Here is a 20,724-nt window from a genome sequence, read left to right on the forward strand (position 1 = left end):
TACATACCTTTGCTGACACAGAAATAATAAGCTTTAGGAATAAAACCTATATAAGAACTACAGCACCTGCTGCTAATCTATTAATTACATCTTAGCAAAAGTTATTACTGAATTACGCCAGTGTAAATGATCCTCAAGTTACCAGGTGATTTGGTATCTGTAGTTTCATAGGCAATTTCAAAATAATTTCTTTTTAATAAGCTGAAGAGATCTCAAACCCAAAAGTTAAAAGGCAAAGTCAATGGAACCTGCCATTTTGCAGAGCTTTGAGAATCAGATCACTTATTTAAAACAACCTGAAACAGATTATGAATTGTTGCTAAATGGGTAACAATGAATTTCCCTCTACTATAGTAATTTTTCTCATGAAAAGCTTTTCCATTGCTTCAGATAAAAGTAACATAAATGGAAAATTCTTGGGAAAGACAAGGGTCTGCAAGGCTTAAGTCAGACATGAAAATCTTTGGGTTTGCCACTGTCAACTCTTAGTAGAAGACTCTTTTGCTAGACAGTGTTCTGTTCTTAAAGTGTGGAGTCTAGCAAGGGAATCCCATCAACCCAGAATCTAATCAGCTCATTAAAACAGCTTTTCCCCCCTCAGTTGTTCACATAGGAGTGTTTTAATGAGAAAGGCAAAGCAATCTTTTCTCAAGAGTTAGAATAAGAGAGTTCTCCAAACCATGGGATCAGTGTTCACGGCACCCCTGCAATCCTCTAACTTACAGACCTGATTTTAGCTTTGCAGGCATCTTCATTCTCCTTTACCAGAGAGAGAGAGAGAGAGAGAGAGAGAGAGAGAGAGAGACACACACACACACAAGGCATGTGGGAGAGGGAGAGACTCTAGGAAATAAAGAACAAAAGAACACAAATTTGAGGAAAAGCTACTCAAATGTTGCTAGTAGCAACTCAGCTGGAATATGACTCCATGGTGTAACATTCACCTTTTAAATACCTGATAGAGACTGACATACTCTTCTTGACAGAAAAGGAAGTGCTAACATGGATTACACAGAGCTCTCAAAAGAGAAATGAGGTCTATCATCTCCCAAACAGAAGGTGTGTTCTGTAGGAAAACAGTGCTGTGGGTGAGGGTGGCACCAGTTTCTCACACAGTACAGACATGCTTTTGAGAGCACAGAAAAGGCACCCTTGTGCACACAGCTTGTGCAGTCATCCTGGCTCAGGCATTTTTATACAAACAGCCTTATCTCACTCAAGGGTATAAACTTCCTCCACAAATAACAAGACAATACTGCAGATCTGCTTTCAGTTTAGCTTTCACATACTTAGCACTGAGGCAGGTACAGTGATTTTGTAAGGCTGGCTATCTCCCCCAGCCTAGGCTGCTTCCTGAGCTCTGTATTTGCCCTATATACTACATTCAGATGCAAAGTGGGCTGCCACAAACTTGGTCTCCATCAATGTACCATGTTATTTTGGGTTTTTCCACTTTTTTCCTGTTGTTTACTTCTTAAGTACATTCATTTGATGCCTAAGAAACGGACTATCCAAGATATGCCTCAAATACCAGAATACATTAGACTAGAAAAAGGCCCTATGGTGATTTGCTAATTAGCTTAACCCTTTTGGGACACAGAAGAAGGAATTTTTTATTAAAACAGGATAACCCTGGACTATATTGATCTGACTGAGAAATGAGTATTTTAGTCAAGATGAGTCTCAAGATGAGCACATGCTGGAAACAGCGATGTTGTTTCCATAGCAATGCCATGACAGCCTCTAGAGTGAAATAGTGCGCTACCAGGAAATGAAGGGAGTTCAAGTGCTACGAGCTACATAGTTCTGTGAGCAATCCAAATACATTCTCATAAAAAATATTTAGTGCAGCTAGATAGTCCAAAGATTGCTGCTAATGGCAAGTAAGCTTTATCAGTATGCTTTTGGCAGTCCTTTTTTCTCATTCACTTCACCCAAGATGACTATCTAAAGGCTTAAACCATGGGTAACACTGCTAAACCAGCTCAGACCAAACATTAACAAATACAGCAACCCCTACCTTACTTCTTTTCCAGTGCAGAATATCATCCATAATTAAGGTCACTGACTCTTGCTCTCCATAACACAACCAAACACATTAAACCTTTTACTGAAGAAAATCCTAGTACGTGCCATTATTTACCAGGCTAACCTTCCCCCTTCCTTTTCTCTCACCTCCTCCTCTCCCTTGCCTCCTCCTGCCCAAACATTACTGAGCAGACCTGCTTGCAAGTGGGAAGCAATGTACAGAAGTCTTGCATACGCCTCATTAAAATTTACATAGGCATAGCATTAACTCACTTGTCTGCTTTTCACCCCAGTTAGTGCTCACACAAATACAAAAACAAACCAGAAAAGCACTAGTTGTATTTTATCTGCCTAAGGCTTTACCTAAGGTAAATATTCTGGTCAAATTCTGCAAAGCTGATTCAAAATATTTTCCCACAGACTACAGAAAGAGAATTAATTTAAGATCTCCACTGCTCTGTATTTTCAAAGAAATGAAGAATTATCAGTGATTTGTAAAACCAGTAAAATGATGGTTATAACCAAACTGTTCTCAAATCAAATTCTACAGGGAAAAGTACTTTACTTGTAAAATACTTAAACACACTGCTGCTGATTCAGTCTTTCTCCAGCACTTCCCATGCTAAAGATGCTCAGACATTAAGTGAATGTCCAGAAACTCTACCACTGTAGAACGGTATAAAATAACAAATACCAAACTGTATTTGTTGTTTGTGTCATTGTCACAACCAGCCTCTTGGGTAAACAGATTGTAGGTCATTATATGCAGCAGTACTGCCTCTGAGGGAAAATAGACAAATACTCATCCCTGCCAGATTCCTTATTAACCAATCTCCAAACCAAAAAGTTTTCTATTTATTCTTTTAAACATGCATTTCAAGGAATCAAGCCTTGAATGTAAACGTCAAGATGCTTCATTTCTCTTTTGCATTCAGTAAAAAGATGTGTAACACACGTTTTTAAAACAGCCTCAGCCTCCTCCTGCCTATCCCCATAAATGTGTTACAGAAGGCAAAAAGCCCAGCAACATTCATTTATAATTTAAACTGTTTGCTTGGCAGAATTTTTTCACCTTAATATGTCTAGTCTTAATTGCAACTGGCACACCCACTGATTTTACCAGAAACTCATCTACTTCCAGGAGATTTTTATGCAAGTTGTTTTTCTGTAGGACAGAAATGCAGTTTCAGGGACAGATATTATCCAGAGAAAAACACATCTCTGCAATTTTACAAGATGTACAGGGCTCTATATGGACAGAAAGATATCTGTCCGAAGGCTGATGCAAGATGAACTTAATCATCCCCTTCTTTCAGTTATCACGGCCTCCCAGTTAATTCCCTACTATGAACAATATTCTGTATGTCACCTTCTCTTGGAATACCTATGTCAAAATTTCTGTTTATCAAAGAATAAGGTAGAATTAATCTGTCTGATGGCCTGATTTTGACAACTGAGTACAGACAGGTACAGCTTATATTGTCTGAAACAGAGTGGGTACAGCCTCTTTAGCTCAGCCTACTCTCCTGAATACATATACAGGTATCCAGCCACAAAAGCCAACCTGCTGCCACCATGGGCACCTTAGCAGGAACATTTTGCCCCTAGAATTGATTATCCCTTTACCCAGTGCTGTCTCCTATCACCGCCTGAACTCTCTAATCAGAGTCCTCACAGATTTTGATTCAAGTGTGAAATATGCAGCAATATCTGTACTCCAAGACAGAAATGCAAGTATCTCGAAGCTACTATCTCAGACACAGGAAATATTTCCTATCCTAAAACTCAAAAACACACTCTTAATTTCCCTCTCATCATCATTCTTAGAACATACTCAGAAAATGAGTGTGTCATTATAAACTTTATCATACTTTAAGAGCTAAATCAATGAATCAATCAGAAACCTTCAATCACATTTTATCAGTAAATACTCAACCACAGCAGTGGGCTAAGCCTGAAACAGAGTCTACACAGCTATTCATTTACAGCTGATATTTCTGTCAGTAAGCATTTAGTGTGTCAAATGACACTAAAATTTCATGTTGTCCTCATGAACTATAACAACTATTGCCTTGGTTTTTGAAACTTTTCAGGAACATTTGTCTTGGCAATCCATAGATTATGAAATCACTTTAATACAATAAAAGGAATTGCCAAAGGCAAAGCCTTATCTTGCATAAGCATTCTGGAATGTGATCTGGTGATCATACACAGGCATACAGAGATTGCTGTGCTTGTTCTGACCCACTGCTCTGCCTTAGAAGAGCAGGAAACACAGTAGAGGACACACAGTAGAGTCACAAGTAAAAGTGTCCAGGACAGAGAGAAGTCTGGAGAGTAAAGCTGCTGTGAGGAGGACACTGTCAGATCCACACTGCTACTCCAAATAGGTCTGCTGGCAAATAATTGTGATCTGTCTTACTAAAGAATGGAAGTACAGTTGCTTGGATATCAAGGCAGACACAGCTGGACTTTGAAGTACCATATATAAATTGTTCCTAAATAAACAGTCATATTAAAGAGGGCACCTATTAAGCTTGCTTAATCTACACAGGTGAAGGACAGAAACACAGTATGAGTGTGGAAATAAATTGAGGAGGTATTCACTACAATCCCCAGGGTAAGGGCACCTGTCACTTGACCCTGCAAAGGTAATTCTTTAAGGACATTCAGTGCTGTTTGATTCAAAGATCATTGTTACCTGTGACATTAGCAAGGTATGGGTTAAGTTTCAAAGCTAATCTGGCCCACAAAGGAAGAAACACAATCACCAGAGACAGGGAGAACACCCCATCACACTGGTGCCCTCTCTGAGGAAATCTACCCCAACAGGAGAACTTCACTTTGACATCTAATAGTCCCTTACATAAACCCACAGAGACATAGTCTTCTAACTCCTTTTGATACACTCAAAAAGGAATTGCCAAAGGAATACAACATTCTGACCTGGCCCCATAACCTATTTCTCTTCTTACCAGTCTATTTATGGTCTGCAAAACAGAGAATCACTTTTCTTGACTACATTTTCTCTTTCATTCCCCCTCCAAGACACCCTGTTGTAGCGTACGGGGCAGCCTCACAGATGGCCGGAATGACTCCACAATGGAGTTTTCAGGATAACACCATCAATGCCTGCAGTAATCACAGACACAACTCACACAAAGCAGCTGAGCCTCACCCCCAAACTGTGCACATCTCAGGCATTAGGGTACTGGGAAACAGGATGATGGAGAATGGGGGGCAGGGGGAGGGTAAGGACTGACCTTTCAGCAAAACAAGGTGCAAGACTCTCAGCAAGAAATGTCTTCAAGATACAACAGTACAGAGTATTCTAGTCAGGTGGGTAGTTATCAGCTGGCATCTGTTTCCTACTTAAATGTCTTTAACCAACACCATTACTTTTCATATAAAATTCCCGGATTTTTGCAATCTCTAAGCTGTCTCTTACAGTATCTCAGCATTTTCTGCTACAAATACTGCAGAGATTCTGGTAAGTAAAGGCATATTTTAAAACACACAGAAAAATATTTTTAAAATAGCATTCTTAATCCCTACTAATTACGTGAACACTGAGCAAGGAATCACAATAAAGGATACTGAAGCTCCTATCTGTGATAGCTAAATGCCAGAGGTTAATCCTGAGATCATCCGCTGACATGTACGTCTCACAGTCACTGTTGACAGATATTGAGTTGACATGATAGGTGTGACCATTAGCAAAGATTCTCCTGGGAGTGACTTCTACCATCAAATCCATGGGCTTCAATACAGGCACCTGCCAAAAAAAAAAAAAAACCAAAAAACGAAACCCAGAGAGTAAGACATGAAGTACTGTTTTGCTAGGATGATGATAATTCCAGTAGAGAGAAAGCATTGAAAGACTGTGATATTATAAAACTTTTTGACGGTGTACACAAGTTGAACTTCCCCATGGTTAACTGCTGGGCAAGGCCTTCCTTGCCAAGGAGGAAGGGAGATTCAAGAGAGGCAGGCAGAATCATGGGAAGCCTGGACTGTGGGAAGGGAGGGACTGTCAGCTGCCACAGAACAGGTCAGTCCCACTGCACGAGATACTGTCCACATGTGCAGGAGGCTCTGGACAAGCAGTGAAGCACTCATATTTTGCTTTTGCTAAAGAGTTTGCCATTATTTGTAAGTCACTTACCTGTATTTGTTTTGCTACTTGATGTTTCTCTTTCAAAAAATTCAAGTGGTGGAAATCTCAGAGAAATACAACACAGAAAGGCTTGCAAAACAAAGCCAACATGACATACTATACATACACATATACCCCTGAAAAGCCAATATCACAGATTATCACTTGTCAATGTGCCCTCATTATTTTCCTGTGTGTCACTTCAATGTCATGCTTCAAAAAGCAGACACTCAATTTACTCCCTATCAATAAAGCATTAAAGACTGTAAAGCTGTGGTCCATGATTGGGACTATTCAATGTTGTTGAACATGCTTCAGAAACAATCATACCTCAATCCACAAGGTAGTTTAAGAGGAACATGGAGTAATTAAACATTTTAGTTTCCCTTTCTACTAAAAGAACAAAATTCAACCTTTGAATTACAAGATCACAGAGTATGTCAAGTTCGTAGAGACCCACAAGGATCAAAGAATTCAACTCCCACCCTGAACAGCACCATCCTCAAGAATCACACCATGTACCTGAGAGCTTCCAAATGCTTCTTGAACTCTGCCAGGCTGGTGCTGTGATCACTTTCCTGGGGAGCCTGTTCCAGTGCCCAGCCACCCCCTAGGTGAAGGACCTTTTTCTAATAACCCACCTCAACCTCCCTGACACAAATTCTGGCCATTCCCTGGGGTCCTGTCACTGTCACCGCAGAGAAGAGATCAGGGCCTACCCCTCCTCTTCCCCTCAAGAGGATGTTGAATTCTCAGACTATAAGCAATCTGGAATAGTTTTGTTTGCCTAATCATACAGAATAGATAAATATTCCATTAATATAGTCATATTTACTTTGGAAGCTTTTTTTCCCAACAGACAATATTGGCTTGTTTTGTTTTCATTAATAAAGATGTGTTTATACAACACAGTAGTGCTTATACAACATAGTCTTCCAGTTCTAACCTTTAGCCACTTTCTTTGCCAAAACATCTGAAGTGAATTCAGCCAAAAAAAGTCTGAGAGCAAAAATCTACATTAACATGTGGATGATGGGTCTCCTCTTCAAGAAACAAGTGACAGGAGAAAAGGAAATGGCTTTAAGTTGCACTGGGAAGGTTAATATATTATAATTGGATATTAGGAAAGATTTGTTCACCGAAATTTTTGTCAATCACTGGAAGGGGCTGCCCAGGGAAGTGGCTGAGTCAGCATAGCTGGAGGTATTTAAAATATGTGTAGAAGAAGCGCCTGGGGACATGGTTTATTGAATATGGCAGTGCTGGGTTCATGGTTGGACTTGATGATCTTAACGGTCTTTTCCAAACAAAAAAATGATCACATATGCCTATATGAGTTCCATGACTGCGTCTTTTCAGCAATGCAGAATCTCAGGTTTACCAGAACATAAATTACTGCAAATCCCACTCTTACAATATTCTTTTATAAAACTGAAAAAAAGACGAAACTGAAATTTGGTGTACTGTCTTTAACACCATTGCTCTGAATGTGGCAAGAACCCTGTTCAAAATTAATCACAAGTAAAACGCTTCCAGCACAAGAGGTTAAAGAATGTTTTATGAAAGCACATTGAGTCACAGTAAGAGAATTTTGTCAGGAAAAATAAAACCAACGTGAACTCTCAAAAATGCATACTTTCATCAGTACATCTTAAAGCATTTCTGACTTGCAAATATGTGGCAGATTCAATACAGCTTTGTAGTGGTTTAGATTTGCTAATTTCATTTTCCCAGCCAATGCACCAAATAAATGTCATGGTTTTAAAGCAGTAACTAAAAAATTACTAGAAAACTTACTTATTTCTTGCTGTGAGATATGGATTAGAACAAGAGCAAAACAGAGGCTTAAAACTTAAAAGGAATAAAGTTTATTAACAGAACTACAAGAATAAGAAAACCAGAATAACTTCCAGAAAACCTCTTTCTCCCCCACTACCTAACCATTCCCTTGTTCACATGACAACATAGAGACAAAAAACTTGGAACTTTGGTGTTTAAATCAGTCCCAATTCCTGTTAGAGTCTTTTCATCAGTCTTTGTAAAGAAACAGAAGGCTTCTTCTGCTAATCTATGGAGTTTTTCCCAAGAAAACTATTTCTGTTATAGCTTTCTATTTCTCTGATGCCAACTGCCCAGAAAAAAAAAATCTGTCATCAGTCCACTCCTCCCATTTCTCATCACTCTGAGGTGTGTTATGGGTCAAATGCGTCTAGGAATGTCATTTTTAAGGATGAGTTATTCAAAGGCAAAAGTTCTCTTCATCTATTTTTGTGAGCCTCCCTGGAAATAGAAGTTTTCTCTTTGCCTCTCAAAAGGCCACAAATCTTCAACTATTACTTCTCCCCCTCTGTTTCAGTATCTCACAGCATCACAATCCCTTCACTATTTGCTCAAAATCCACACTTTGAACACTCCATTCCTCCCAATATACTCTGTCACGAATTAAAGGAGCTCTTTTTCAAAACACTATTGTCCATCTCCATAGCTTTAACAGAAAAATATTTCAGCTTAATTAAAACATCTTATTCTCTCTTCCCCATCTAAAACTTAATTCTTTTCTTCACTGTTTTTGATGGTTTTATCATGTCTTCTTCATATTATCTCTCTCTCATCCTTCTCTCTCTCTCAGAAAAAAAGAGTAATCTGTAAGTCTCATCCAGGTAGTAAGAGAGCTGAAGTTTTGGAAAGCTGCAGATGTTCATGGTGTCAGGTTTCAGTTCAGCAGAAGAAACTACAAACCAAGCCAGGCTGGCCGGCTCCGTTCCTCTTCCCCGCTCCCCGCCACGGCCTTGTCCGGCCTGGAGGGAGGGGAGAGGAGGCCGAGACAGAGCCTTGTTACCTCGTCAGAAGCCAGAAACCAAGAAGAACAAGAAAGCCCTGGCTTTACATCTTAAGGTGGTGTTCACAAGCTGATCTCACTTCTCAATGCTCAAAACTGCTGTCAATTCTTAGAAATGACCAATAATTGGTCACAAGAAAAGACTCCCATCAGCCTCTCGCAGTTTCAACTTCCTCCCAGCTTCTGAAGCTATCTTAAAGGTAAAGTCACCCCATGACAAGCTTTCAGTCAGCTAAAGCTTCAGTTAGAATAATCATATAAATGCTTAGCATTAGGTACATATTTAAATATTTTACTGACTTAGCACTACCTTTTTCATACAGAAACAACTGAATTTTGGACATGGACAGAAGCTTACCTGCAGTGACGTTACTGTAGAAAGATCTTTAAGCTTTCCTTCTTCATCTTTTAAGTTGTACCCCTCCGGTCTCTTATCTCTTTCAGTAATTTTCCACAATTTGATTGTTTTATCTTTAAAAGAAAAGATATACAACTGTCAGCATAGGAATTCTGAATGGAGTTACTCACCTTTCACAATATATTTCTTAAATAAGTTTTTACACCTTGCTTTAGACAAGTTCTGTGCTGAAATAGTCTGGGTCACTTCATTCTGCACACCCAGAAAATGCTGCCAACAGATGAAATAGCCATAAAGCACATCCCAGATCTCCACACTGAGTCAGGGGTTCCTGGCAGCTGGCAGACTGTGTGGAGCATGTAGAGCACATGCTGCTCGTGTATACAACCTGGCAGTTTGCTGGTGGAACAAACCCAAACTACTCGATGCTCACTGCTGAAGCTCACTTTAACAATTTGACTTGGCAAGGAAATAAGCTCAATCTTAACACCAGTTTGGCATTAATGCCAGTTTTCTAGGTTACTTATAAACAGTACAAGAACAGCCTGGAGTACACAGCCAGACCAATGGTCCCTTCCTGGGCCACTGTGGGAATGGGCAGTGGAGCACTGGTGTAACATCAGGAGCAATTGAAAGGCTATGTAAAAAACAAGGCATTTCTCCCTCCTAATGGAAAGCAGCTGAGAAATAACTGAGGAAAAAGAAAAAAAACAAACAACCAAACTAAGAGAAATGTATTGTGATGGCAAGAGAGAAAAGTAAGGAAAAAAATGTATTAATCTTGCAAGGAATGCAATAAAATCTAGACTCTTCCTTTCCCATGATGGGTGAAGCACATGACGAGAAAGTAATGACGTCTCTCAGTTAGCAAAGAGTCTCTGAAACCAACAAACATGCTTTAAACATTTCACACTGCATTTGTCTTTGGGGCTTTTTTTGTACAAGCTGAAGCTCCAGATTTCCTAATGCTGATTGTCCACTCCCACTGTTGTGGTTCTGCCCCTAACCTGCCAACCCAAACGCTTCTTAGACTGAAAAATCAAGGCCAACTCCTCTGCAAAAAAATCTGTCCCTGAGATTCTAACGGTTGTTTTGCTCATCTGCTTGTGCAATAGCAAAAGTCTTTCCAAAGCTTCTGCCCTTCAGCTGCCAGCACAGATTTATTAACCTCAGTTCCTGCATAATTTCTGATTTCATCCCACTTTATTCCTTTCTTTCCCCAAGTACATACCAGAGCATACATAATAATACATAATCATTTCCCCAGTGTGGCTGATCCAAACACTACTTTCAAATACTACTTTCAAATGCTAGTACAAATCACTTTAAAGACAGGATATACAAAAAACATGAATTGATTTACATTTCTATAGCAACTTTTAACTTTCAACTTTCTTTGTTTCAAAATCAATCCCTCCATTACTCAGGTTTTACTATTATGTACCTCTTAATGATATTGATATGCTAATATACAAGCAAAAAAAATCACAATACAGTCCATCTACAGAACAAGAGGTCAGTTCAATCTGCAACTAAAAAGCTCCTTTTAAATATTCAATAAATTTCATTTGTATTGTATATCATGTTAATTAATTACTAAAAATACACATAAGTCATGTCATGCCCTTGGATATTTTATTACATGTAAATAGTGCATTCCTGCTGATCTAGTCAAAAAATTATAAATACAGCAATTGTAAAATGAATTATAAGATAAAAGAAAAACAATTTTCCATTGTTAGATCTGATTGCTATTAACAAATCTACCTCATTCCTGAGTGAAAACTGTTTTATAAGCAGGTAAGGTTATCATGTATTGGTGCTCTTCTTTATCCATCTCTGGACTTTAAATACTTCTTAGAAGTTTTAAGTAGGCTTATATTTTGCAAAATATAGCAAAAAATAGAAACATCTCTGTGAAGTTAAGCATTCAGTCTCCAGAGTGTTGTGAAGTTAAAATTAATTAATGTCTGGTAAGCAGTCTGAAATCCTCAGATGAAAGAACCTGTATGGGCCAAATTCTGATCTAGCTTATGTAGCCCACACTGAAAGAGGCCCAAATATATTCTGGTACAGAAGATACCAATGAATCATAATAAGTTGTTATCATTATACTACAAAATCATTGCATTTTACAGTGCAATGATTTTACAGTGCAAACTACAAATTTCCTAACTGCAAGCACTGTAAATCCACAGGGGGATTTGAAAGCCTTGGTGACTTCCTTCTGTCTTCATTAATTAAGATGCCACAATCAAAGCTTAACTGATAACTTGCTGATAACATGAACTGGAAAGGAATCAAGATTGCCTCTGAAAGATGTGTGCAGAAACAACTTCAGACAAAAGTCCTCCTCAGAATGACAGAAACAGATCTGGGCAGGTGCAGACCTGCCAAGTCTTATTTTGAGGGTTAGATTTAGACTGACTCTCCCCTCACGTTCCTGAGCAGCAGGATGCTCCTTCCAGCACATTCAGTGGACAGTGTCCACCTGAGCATGTGGAAAGGAGGCTGCTTCACAGTTCTTATTTTTCTGCAAAAAAATATTGCATTACATCCTAAATTACCAGAAAGCAATATGTCAAAAACTGCATTAAAATAGCAGACTTGTAATTTAGTAAACAAAAACGGTACTCAAGACATTTCTACAATCTGTCCAATACGAGCATGTGTGACAGGTAGTGCCTTCACATTAGGAAACATATTATTATCCTTTTCTATAGCCATGGAATTGATATACATTGTAAAAGGCTTCTCCCAGGTAATCTGTGAGACAGTGAATAATTCAATGTGAGCCGTCTGTACCCTGAAGTTAAAACCATGTTTAAGAATATGCCAGGAGGTGAATTTTGAGACTTCAATCCTGCTGTGCCAGGAAGCTAGGAATCCTCCTTGGCACATGTAAATGTTTTGCAATTCAAAGCCAAAATCCAAAGCTTATGCCAATGGAACCATTTCTGTTCCTCTCACCATGAAGAGGTCTGATGAGATGCTCCAAAACTAAGGAGGAGGAACAGAGGCCAAAGTATTTTTCCAGGTCCTAGGCACTCTTAGGTTAATCCTAAACTGGATTAACCACAGCAGCACTGTGACTGATTATTTCTTCTTTTCTCCCCTCTCTTGAAAGGATGAAACAGAAAACTCATGTAATGGTCTATTATCCACAGCTGTAAAAGCTGAAAGTCTGAGGACTTGGCTGTATTCCTCAGTGCTTCTAAAAACAAATTTTAAAATGAAAAGGGAGAGGTTTAATTTCAATAATCTGCTTCTGTATCACATGCTTGGAAGAAGCCATTCTTAGTTATCTGAAGAAGGTGAGGGATATTTTGACCAAGGGAGAAGAGTAGAAATAAACTCCCAAACTTCATAAGGTGACTAAGCATTAAATTAGCATAAATCACCTGTCTGTAACAGGTGTGTTTCATTTCAAATGAGTAACAGTGCCCCCAAAAAGTCAAAGACAACTTTAAATAAAACAAACTAAAAAATACGAAAAAATTACTACTACTTTGAATGAATGTAAGCATTATTTAATGCTATATATTTTAATGCAAATGAATCACTTTGTGATTATAGCAGTTCCTAAAGACGATATTACCCTATTTTTCATCATCAACTCCCAATTATACTCAAACTTCTAGAACAAAAAAAAAATACTTTTCTGATTACCATTAGATCTAAAATTTAAAACCAGGTATTTTGTCTCATGCATCATCTGCAGTAATAAAGTTTGTATCTAAATACTTCCTAAATGAAACCTGTGCACGTTAGCTTACATTCATTTTTTTCCCCTTATTTCCCCAAGATTTGTGTACCTCTTTAAAACTTAAATAAACTATTCTGATGATAATGAATGAAAAGAAAAAATTAATCTCTCTTACCTACCTTCATTTACACATCTACAAATAATAAAAGTCATGACAAATACAGCAGAAAAAATTCTAAATTTCCCACAAAACACAAGCTGCTGAATAAGGTGATGCCTTTGTCACAAAGATATATTTCAGGATAGCAGTGCATATAATAAAAAAATGGATAGCTCTTTAAATGTCTATGAATAATCAATCGGAAAAAACTCATGATTCTATGAATAAAATATACAAACAACAGATATCAGAGGCAGTATGACAGTCTTGGTAAACTCTGAAAGAGGAAATTACTAAAACAGCAGTTTAAAATGAGCAAATATATACTGTCAGCACTAAAACACACAGAGCAAATACTGCAAATACTGATATGTTCTGCATACTCTCATCAATCTCACCATTTGTTGATAGAAGTGAGTGAGCTGCATTTTGCTGTGGTAACCACTTGATCTTGTTTATTTTCTCTTCTATCTCCAAGCTCTTCAAATAATCAAATTCCGGTTCATGGCTCTGGAAAGTGCTGTAAACATTGTACTCCCCCTGATTGTAAGGCTCATTTTTACTCTATGGAGTATAAGAACAGAAATGTTGTTTATGACAGCAATAAATCTTCATCTCTTAGGAAAGGTGTATAAGCAGTTTACAAATATAAAAATATTTAAAATTTAATTTAATTTCTCATTTTAAACATGATATTGATAGATTTGTTTCAGCAAGAATAGAATTTCCTGTGAGTACTGAAACACTTAATATTAGAATTTTTGAAGACATGTCAGCTATTCAGGAAAGACTTCTACACAAGACACTGCAGATGGATGGAATTTACAAGTGGAACATAAAGGTAAGTGAAGGTACTGTTTTAAATGGAATGGGGTTCCATCATTAGGAAAAAGCTATTAAAACAAGGTAGAAGTAAAACAAAAATTAGCTTTTTTTTGCTTATATTGGACTTTTTGAGCTTTGAAGCATTTTTGTTTGGGACAGCAAGCTTACAAGTTAAAAATCCTTACCCTTTTTCACTTCCTCTCTAAACAGATGACACTGTTTTACTGCATCTTGAGATTATAAACAAGTTTGTTAATTTAATTCAAATAAAGTATTGAAAATTCAGCCAGGTTTTATCAGGCTATTGACGACTACACTGGTAACCCACATACCTCAGGTTCCCTTTGGAATATAACAACTCGACCCCCCTTGTCACCAGTAGCCAGCAGTTCTCCAGTGTGGTTGAACTCAACTGTAGAAATAATATCAGCTGGAAGAAGAATGAGAAAAAAGGCAGATTTTAGACTGCTGCTACAACACAAAGCCACTATAAATACCAGGCACTCAACAAAAAATGCAACAAATGAAGGATTTGAAGGAATACAGATGGATTCACCAATGCAAACAGGCTGCATGCCATTACAATCTAATGAAACAAGTGCAAACATTAAAGAGGCAAATTTGTGTTTCCAGCACATCTGCAGTTTGGGAGAGGAGAAGCTCTCTGGAGATGTTATGCTTCAAGAAGAGCCATCTTGGGTGGCTATAAAGCTTTTTTTTCAGAATTGGCAAATAACAGAACTGGCCTCCTGCTATATGCTCTAGCAAGGACCAATATAACACCAGTTCTCTTGTGCGTACTATTTATTCTATGACTTTTCTGGTGATTTTTACATAACCACCTAGCACTTTTCTCAAATATGTATTTGAGTCAAGAGTGCAAAAAAATAGTATGTGCAGCCTGTCCTACCACTGAGGAATGAAGGCAAAACCAGAACTGTTGACTATGCAGTGCTGGCAAGAGCCCATTCTAATCACTGTTTTCAGATAATCACTTCAGCACCGTAAAAATGTGTCATCAGAAGACAAAAAGAATCTCAGCCTCTCTTTCCCTGATTTTCAACAACTGCCTTTCCCTAAGCAATTTCATCAGTTTAAACAAGAAACCCCATCAAAACCTGAGGCCAGTCTTGAGCACAAATTAATACACATCAAGATGAGAGGGAGAAAGAGGCTGTATGAGCCAAAGAACTGGTTCTTCTGTTTGAATGACAGTACATGCTAGAATCATAATCCACAGTTAATCCTACACTGTTAGCATAATTTGAATTAAAATGCTTAGTGCAATAGTAAATTAAGGAACCATCATATATACAATCACAGGCAAATGCAGGGTATTACTCAGAGACTGCATGTGTGAATCCTCTATAATGAACAGTATTCACTCATCAGAAACATGGGCCAAATTTTAGAAGTGTCAGTAGTTAGGAGCTCCCCTTTAGGCATAAAAAGCTGCAGTTCCCAAACACGTTCATCATCCATCAGTTTAGAGTGAGAACAATGAAGTGACAGTGGGCTAAGCTCTTTTGCAAACCTAGCCCCAAATGAGTTCACAGAAATTCAAAGGAATTGAAATAACATGTGGATGTACCACTTACTTGATACATTTTATGAATTGAAAACATCTGTTCCTATTATTCTTTTAATAAACTAGCAGTTTGGTGTTAGAAAGCTTCTGTTGCCAGCAGCTCTCATCAGCAACACAGCCATCCAAAAGCCAGATTCTTACTCAAACATTATAAACTATTTACCATCCAAAAAAGGAAAACTTTGCTCCAATCACAGTAAAGAAAAATATCTTTTCATTTTTTAAAATCTTCACCATCAAATTCTTCTAAATCAAACCAATATTTGTTCATTTTTTTTTCCTCCACTACTCCATATATAAAGAAGCAAAGGAGAATCATAAATGGCTGTGTAGACTTTGAGAAAAATGGCACGTGAAGACTTAAGAGTATCTTGGGTCTGAACCCAAAGCTTCTCAAAGGTAACGGCATTTGATTTTTATGTAGACTTCCACAGACTACATATTTCATAGGTAATGACTACAAAAGCCTGAGACTTACCAAAGTATAGGAAAAGGACAGAGACTCTGGTTATGTTTCATGATGCTCTGGGGATTGCAATGGGTTGAGTTTGATGTCAAAAATAAAAAGGTTTTTTTCTGAAATCTAAAAATCTAAAACTTTTCTGGCATGTAAAGTTCATTCAGACTTATTGCAATGGAAGAACACTTCTTGGGTATTTTCTCCTCACCCTTCAGAATTTATACTGATAGTAGGTATGGTCATCTGCTTATAAAATGATAGCTGCATGATTTTACTCATTCAAAGCTGTATCTCACCCCAATCACACAGGCACAACTGCAGAAACCTCATACTGATACTCCTTTTAAACTGTGCCTTTTCTTAAGCATGCAATGGGCAAGAAGGGCAAATGCAGAGGGAGGAATGCAGTATTAAAATATGTACGTGTATGACTCGTACGTGAGACATTCTCAACAGGTCACAGAAGACTGAGATAAAGTAACTGCAAAAGGAACGAATGGTATTTGGACAAATATCTGTGAATACACTCACTATTGGCCTGAAATAATTCCATAACATCGTAAAATATTTTTCTCTACAGTGACAGTGGTCATAAAATATATTGCACTTGACAGAGAGCACCTGGCATTGCCCAGTAAAGTCCGCAGCAGCATTTTCACAGCCTCCAACAATAACTGAACCAGGATTGTAATAAAACAGCTCTGCATTTTCTTACTATATTGCATTTGTCATTAAAATATCATGCACAGTTAAATGATTACTGTTCAAAGAAAAGGACTGTGGGCAGTGTGCAGCAATGTTGTTCTGAGGCAAAATTCTCACCCCCTCCCAAGGTGCTTCTTCCAGATACATCTTTCCTTTCTATTACAAAACTCATCCTGAGCTGGAAACTACCTATCATTTTTAAATTAACTTGTTCTGAAAAAGAGAAGATCCAATATTATGACCTTATAGGCTATGTAGCTTGTTGGTAAAAATTATCCTTGAATTGGAAAATCAGTTTTATTGATCCTGTAAATAACAGCTGAAAACAACGGCTATCTGTCCCCTGCACAGACACCACCAACCCACCCCCCCCAAACATATCCAGCATATCTGTTCAGCAGGTGAACATCAGTCATGCTGTTTTCTTATAAAGGGTTAGCCAGGCTGGCACTTCCTAAAACAAAGGAGGTAAGGACAAAATCAATCAACAAAGCTCTTCATACTCTTCTGCAGGACATTACCCCATGTATTTATTAATGCTGCAGCAACATCAGCCACTACTGTCCCAATCCTACAGATTCTCCCACTGCAGAGTGGCCCCCTGAGCACACAGAGCAATTAATTCCCAGATTTCAGCCTCTCCAGGATATATAAATGCACCACAATAGAAAAGCTGATGAATTTGCATGTACAGTAAGCCCTTGGCAAGGGATGGCAGAGATGAAAGACTCCTTCCAGCCTTCTCCTACGCTACACCTTCCATATCTCTGCTGGCAGTGCCAAGCTTTGCACTGATGATTAGGATTATCAGAGACAGAGATAATTTACCTATTAAGAATAATTATGGGTAACCTCAATGCCAAACGCTTACAATCAAACTGTAAATCCCATCTTTTATAGAACATTAATCTTCCTACTCCAATTTTAAATTTTCCATTTTGTCTATGCAGAAATGCATATAAACTTGGATTTAAAAGTCAAGATATTCAATACTTTCCCTCAATATACAGATGCTGACAGAGAAAAGTGGACCCAAAACTTTCAAAAGATGAAAATATCCCAGAGGTATAAATACCTGATTATTTGGTCCCCATCCAGCCACAGAGAATTGTCCCAGTACATAAAACACATTACAGACTTGAATCCTGAGACTTATTTTACATATTCACAGAAAGATACCACATGACGCTATACAGAAAGATATCACACTACAGCTTAAACTGACACGAAGTTTTTCCTGATCCAGCCTGTGAAGTATTTAATTTACTGACTCCTAGTCACCCCTGCCCTTTCATACCTCACTAATTCCTCTGCAGATTCACAATTTACAGTCTTTAAATGTTCTTAATGGCTATGGCTGTTAATGGCTGCTGCCTAGCTAGATATATTCAGGTTCTGTGATAGATCTAAGTCCATCACTGTACATCTGGGCACATCAAGGTAAATCAAGCTCATTGTACTGTTCTTTCCGCTACTTCATGAGTATTGTTCCAGCATGGACACAGGCAAATGAACCCCCCAGCAGCCTTCCCTCAGGCTGAGAGCAGGGATGAAACAAAGGTTGGCACATGTAGCCCAAGTTAATGTTGACCTTTATTTCACACCATTACATGTTTTTCTATGTTCACCTTCTAGCCTCTCACAGCTTTATTTTGAGGAATAAGCTATTAAAAACCATAAAGAACACCAACAGGTCCAAATACCTCTGCAATAAATTAGAAAAGCCTTATCTATATATTCAGTCTTCCTATCATTTTGGGGCACTCAGGCGTAATAGCATGCAATTTTCCACCTAATATGCACTCAGTGAAGCTAAATCTGAACATACTTACACATCTTCATGGATCTTTTGGTCAGAAACTTCAAGCAACTCTAAGAAAAGCTCGACTGTAATTTTCATGTGTTATTTTTACTAAAAAATTCTACCTTTCCAGAATCATTAGTCTGAAGACTCGTATATATATATATATTTATTTTTTTTATTATTATTATTTTTTGCTTGAGAAGATCAGGAAAGCAAAGAAAATTTTGTAATTATTTCATATTTCATCCAGCACACAAATGCAGCACTTTGACCAGCACAGCAAGTTTCGAGGGCAATCATCATGCAACAGCACAGGGAAAAGAAGATCAGAGAATATAATCTTCAACTGAATTCCAGTGTAATCCTGATAGAGAATTAAAGGATTTGGAATGGGCCAGAACACTGGAATTAACAACAGTACTCTTCTCTAAAAAAAGCTGTGAAATCCTACCAGCCAGAACAGGTCAGAACTTTTCATTAGTATCGCACCCACCGCAGTCAGCACGGCAGCACTGCCAGCCTGAGCTGACTGAATCAACATCTGGGTCAGGTTTTTGTTGTGTGTGTTCCCAGTGGCTAGCAGGCAATCTTGTAGTCTACGTTATTTCAACCAAGCTCTGACCTGGCCTAACCTTGGTTTGTGAAATCCAATAAGATCACAGCACAATCTGGCATGGCTGCAAGCAATGTTCAGTTGTACTGATACAGAAGTCCCTGAGGAGCATAATCTGGAAGAAACAACAAAGAAGCTTGCAACAAAGAGAACCATAAAACAAAAGGACAAATGGCAAATAAAAGAGGAGCAGTATTACAGTATCTCGGAAGAAGGAAAGGCCAACACAAAGAGCTGTGCTGTCAGGATTTAGTCTAGACTAAGAAAGAAAAAGTAGGGACAAAAAAATAAATGGAAAGAAAAAACCTGCTACCTTTTAAAAGCTGAAGTTTCAAAGGTTCCTTCAAACAGCTAGAAAATAAAGTATGCAAAACCTCAAATGTATGAAGGCCTTCTTTTCTTAAATAGCTGGCAGAGAGATCCTTGACAACTGAAAAATTTCCTGCTTGAAGTAGCAGTCTGTGTAAAGTGCATTCACTTTGGGCCACAGAGTATTATTCACCATCAATCCAGGGATTGATGGATATCAGAAGCATCCTCAAAGTTCAAGCAAGCCCAGTGTGAACTCTCCCATATCACACCATCCACCTTGGCTGGCTCAAATACTTAACACCCATAACCAACACAGGAGAAAGTCAACTCCACTCTTGAGCAGACAAGACACATCATCATAGTATCACAATCATCAGGGCTGGGAGACACCTTTATGATCATCAAGTCTAACCATCAACCCAGCACCACCACTGTAACCCCTAAACCACCCAGATCACGGGTTCCTTGACCTACACACAAACTGCCTGATCACCTCTCCAAGGCACCAAAACAACACAGGTTATGTGCACAAGCTGGGTGGCCAGATGAGGAAAGTAAGAAAAAGGAGAGCACAAGGATGCATGAGATGGCAAGAGAAGGACAGAGTATGCAAACGTTAAAAAGAGCATGAGGAAGGGTGCAAAACATCACACCTGAGCAACTACATGCACACAGAGAGCTTAAGAAAGCATGAAAGAGTACAAGGAAATGCTACAACAGAAAAGAAGTCATCTGAAAAGAAGCATCTATCTGTCCCTTTGCCCCAAGGATTATTTGTAATTCCGGCAAATCTTTAATTTTGCTTTTTTCCTCGTTTATTTTGACTTTGAAGTCTGATGAGTTTGTGCTGAAAAATGGCAATTGTTTGCTCCATGTTAGATGTAGGGACAATGCAAAACACAACAGGAAGTGGATTTTGTCCAAAGCAAACTTTGAACACAGATGCTGCTAACAGGGGAAAACATTCAGGGATCACTGAAACAAGGTGAAAATTCAAATGAAATCCAGAGATGGGTGTCCACTACATTTCAGGTAATTTTGTTAACTGCCACCTTGCCTAGCTTCTTTGCTAACATAGGCAAATACATCAAAGGCAAAAACCAAACAGCCCCATTTAATCTTGTCATTCAAGAAGAACAAGGTTTATCAGGCTAAATAACACCCTTCTTC

At 38.3% G+C, this 20,724-nt stretch overlaps 1 protein-coding gene across 2 annotated transcripts in view; it reads right to left on the reverse strand.

Annotated features, from left to right (window-relative positions):
• PPP2R2C (protein phosphatase 2 regulatory subunit Bgamma) overlaps positions 1–20,724 on the reverse strand; it is a 192,746-nt gene that overhangs the window by 41,932 nt on the left and 130,090 nt on the right. The window contains exons 4-7 of one of the 2 annotated variants that reach the window (XM_058839025.1): positions 14,405–14,502; positions 13,646–13,811; positions 9,382–9,494; positions 5,626–5,803 (exon numbers count right to left, since the gene is read on the reverse strand). In XM_058839025.1, the coding sequence (XP_058695008.1) occupies positions 5,626–5,803; positions 9,382–9,494; positions 13,646–13,811; positions 14,405–14,502 (555 nt within the window). Of the gene's footprint in view, positions 1–5,625; positions 5,804–9,381; positions 9,495–9,586; positions 9,689–13,645; positions 13,812–14,404; positions 14,503–20,724 lie in introns of those variants that run through there. The other variant, XM_058839026.1, reaches the window with a different exon arrangement.

Source organism: Poecile atricapillus, chromosome 4 (assembly GCF_030490865.1).
Source record: "Poecile atricapillus isolate bPoeAtr1 chromosome 4, bPoeAtr1.hap1, whole genome shotgun sequence".
NCBI classification, from domain to species: Eukaryota; Metazoa; Chordata; class Aves; order Passeriformes; family Paridae; genus Poecile; species Poecile atricapillus.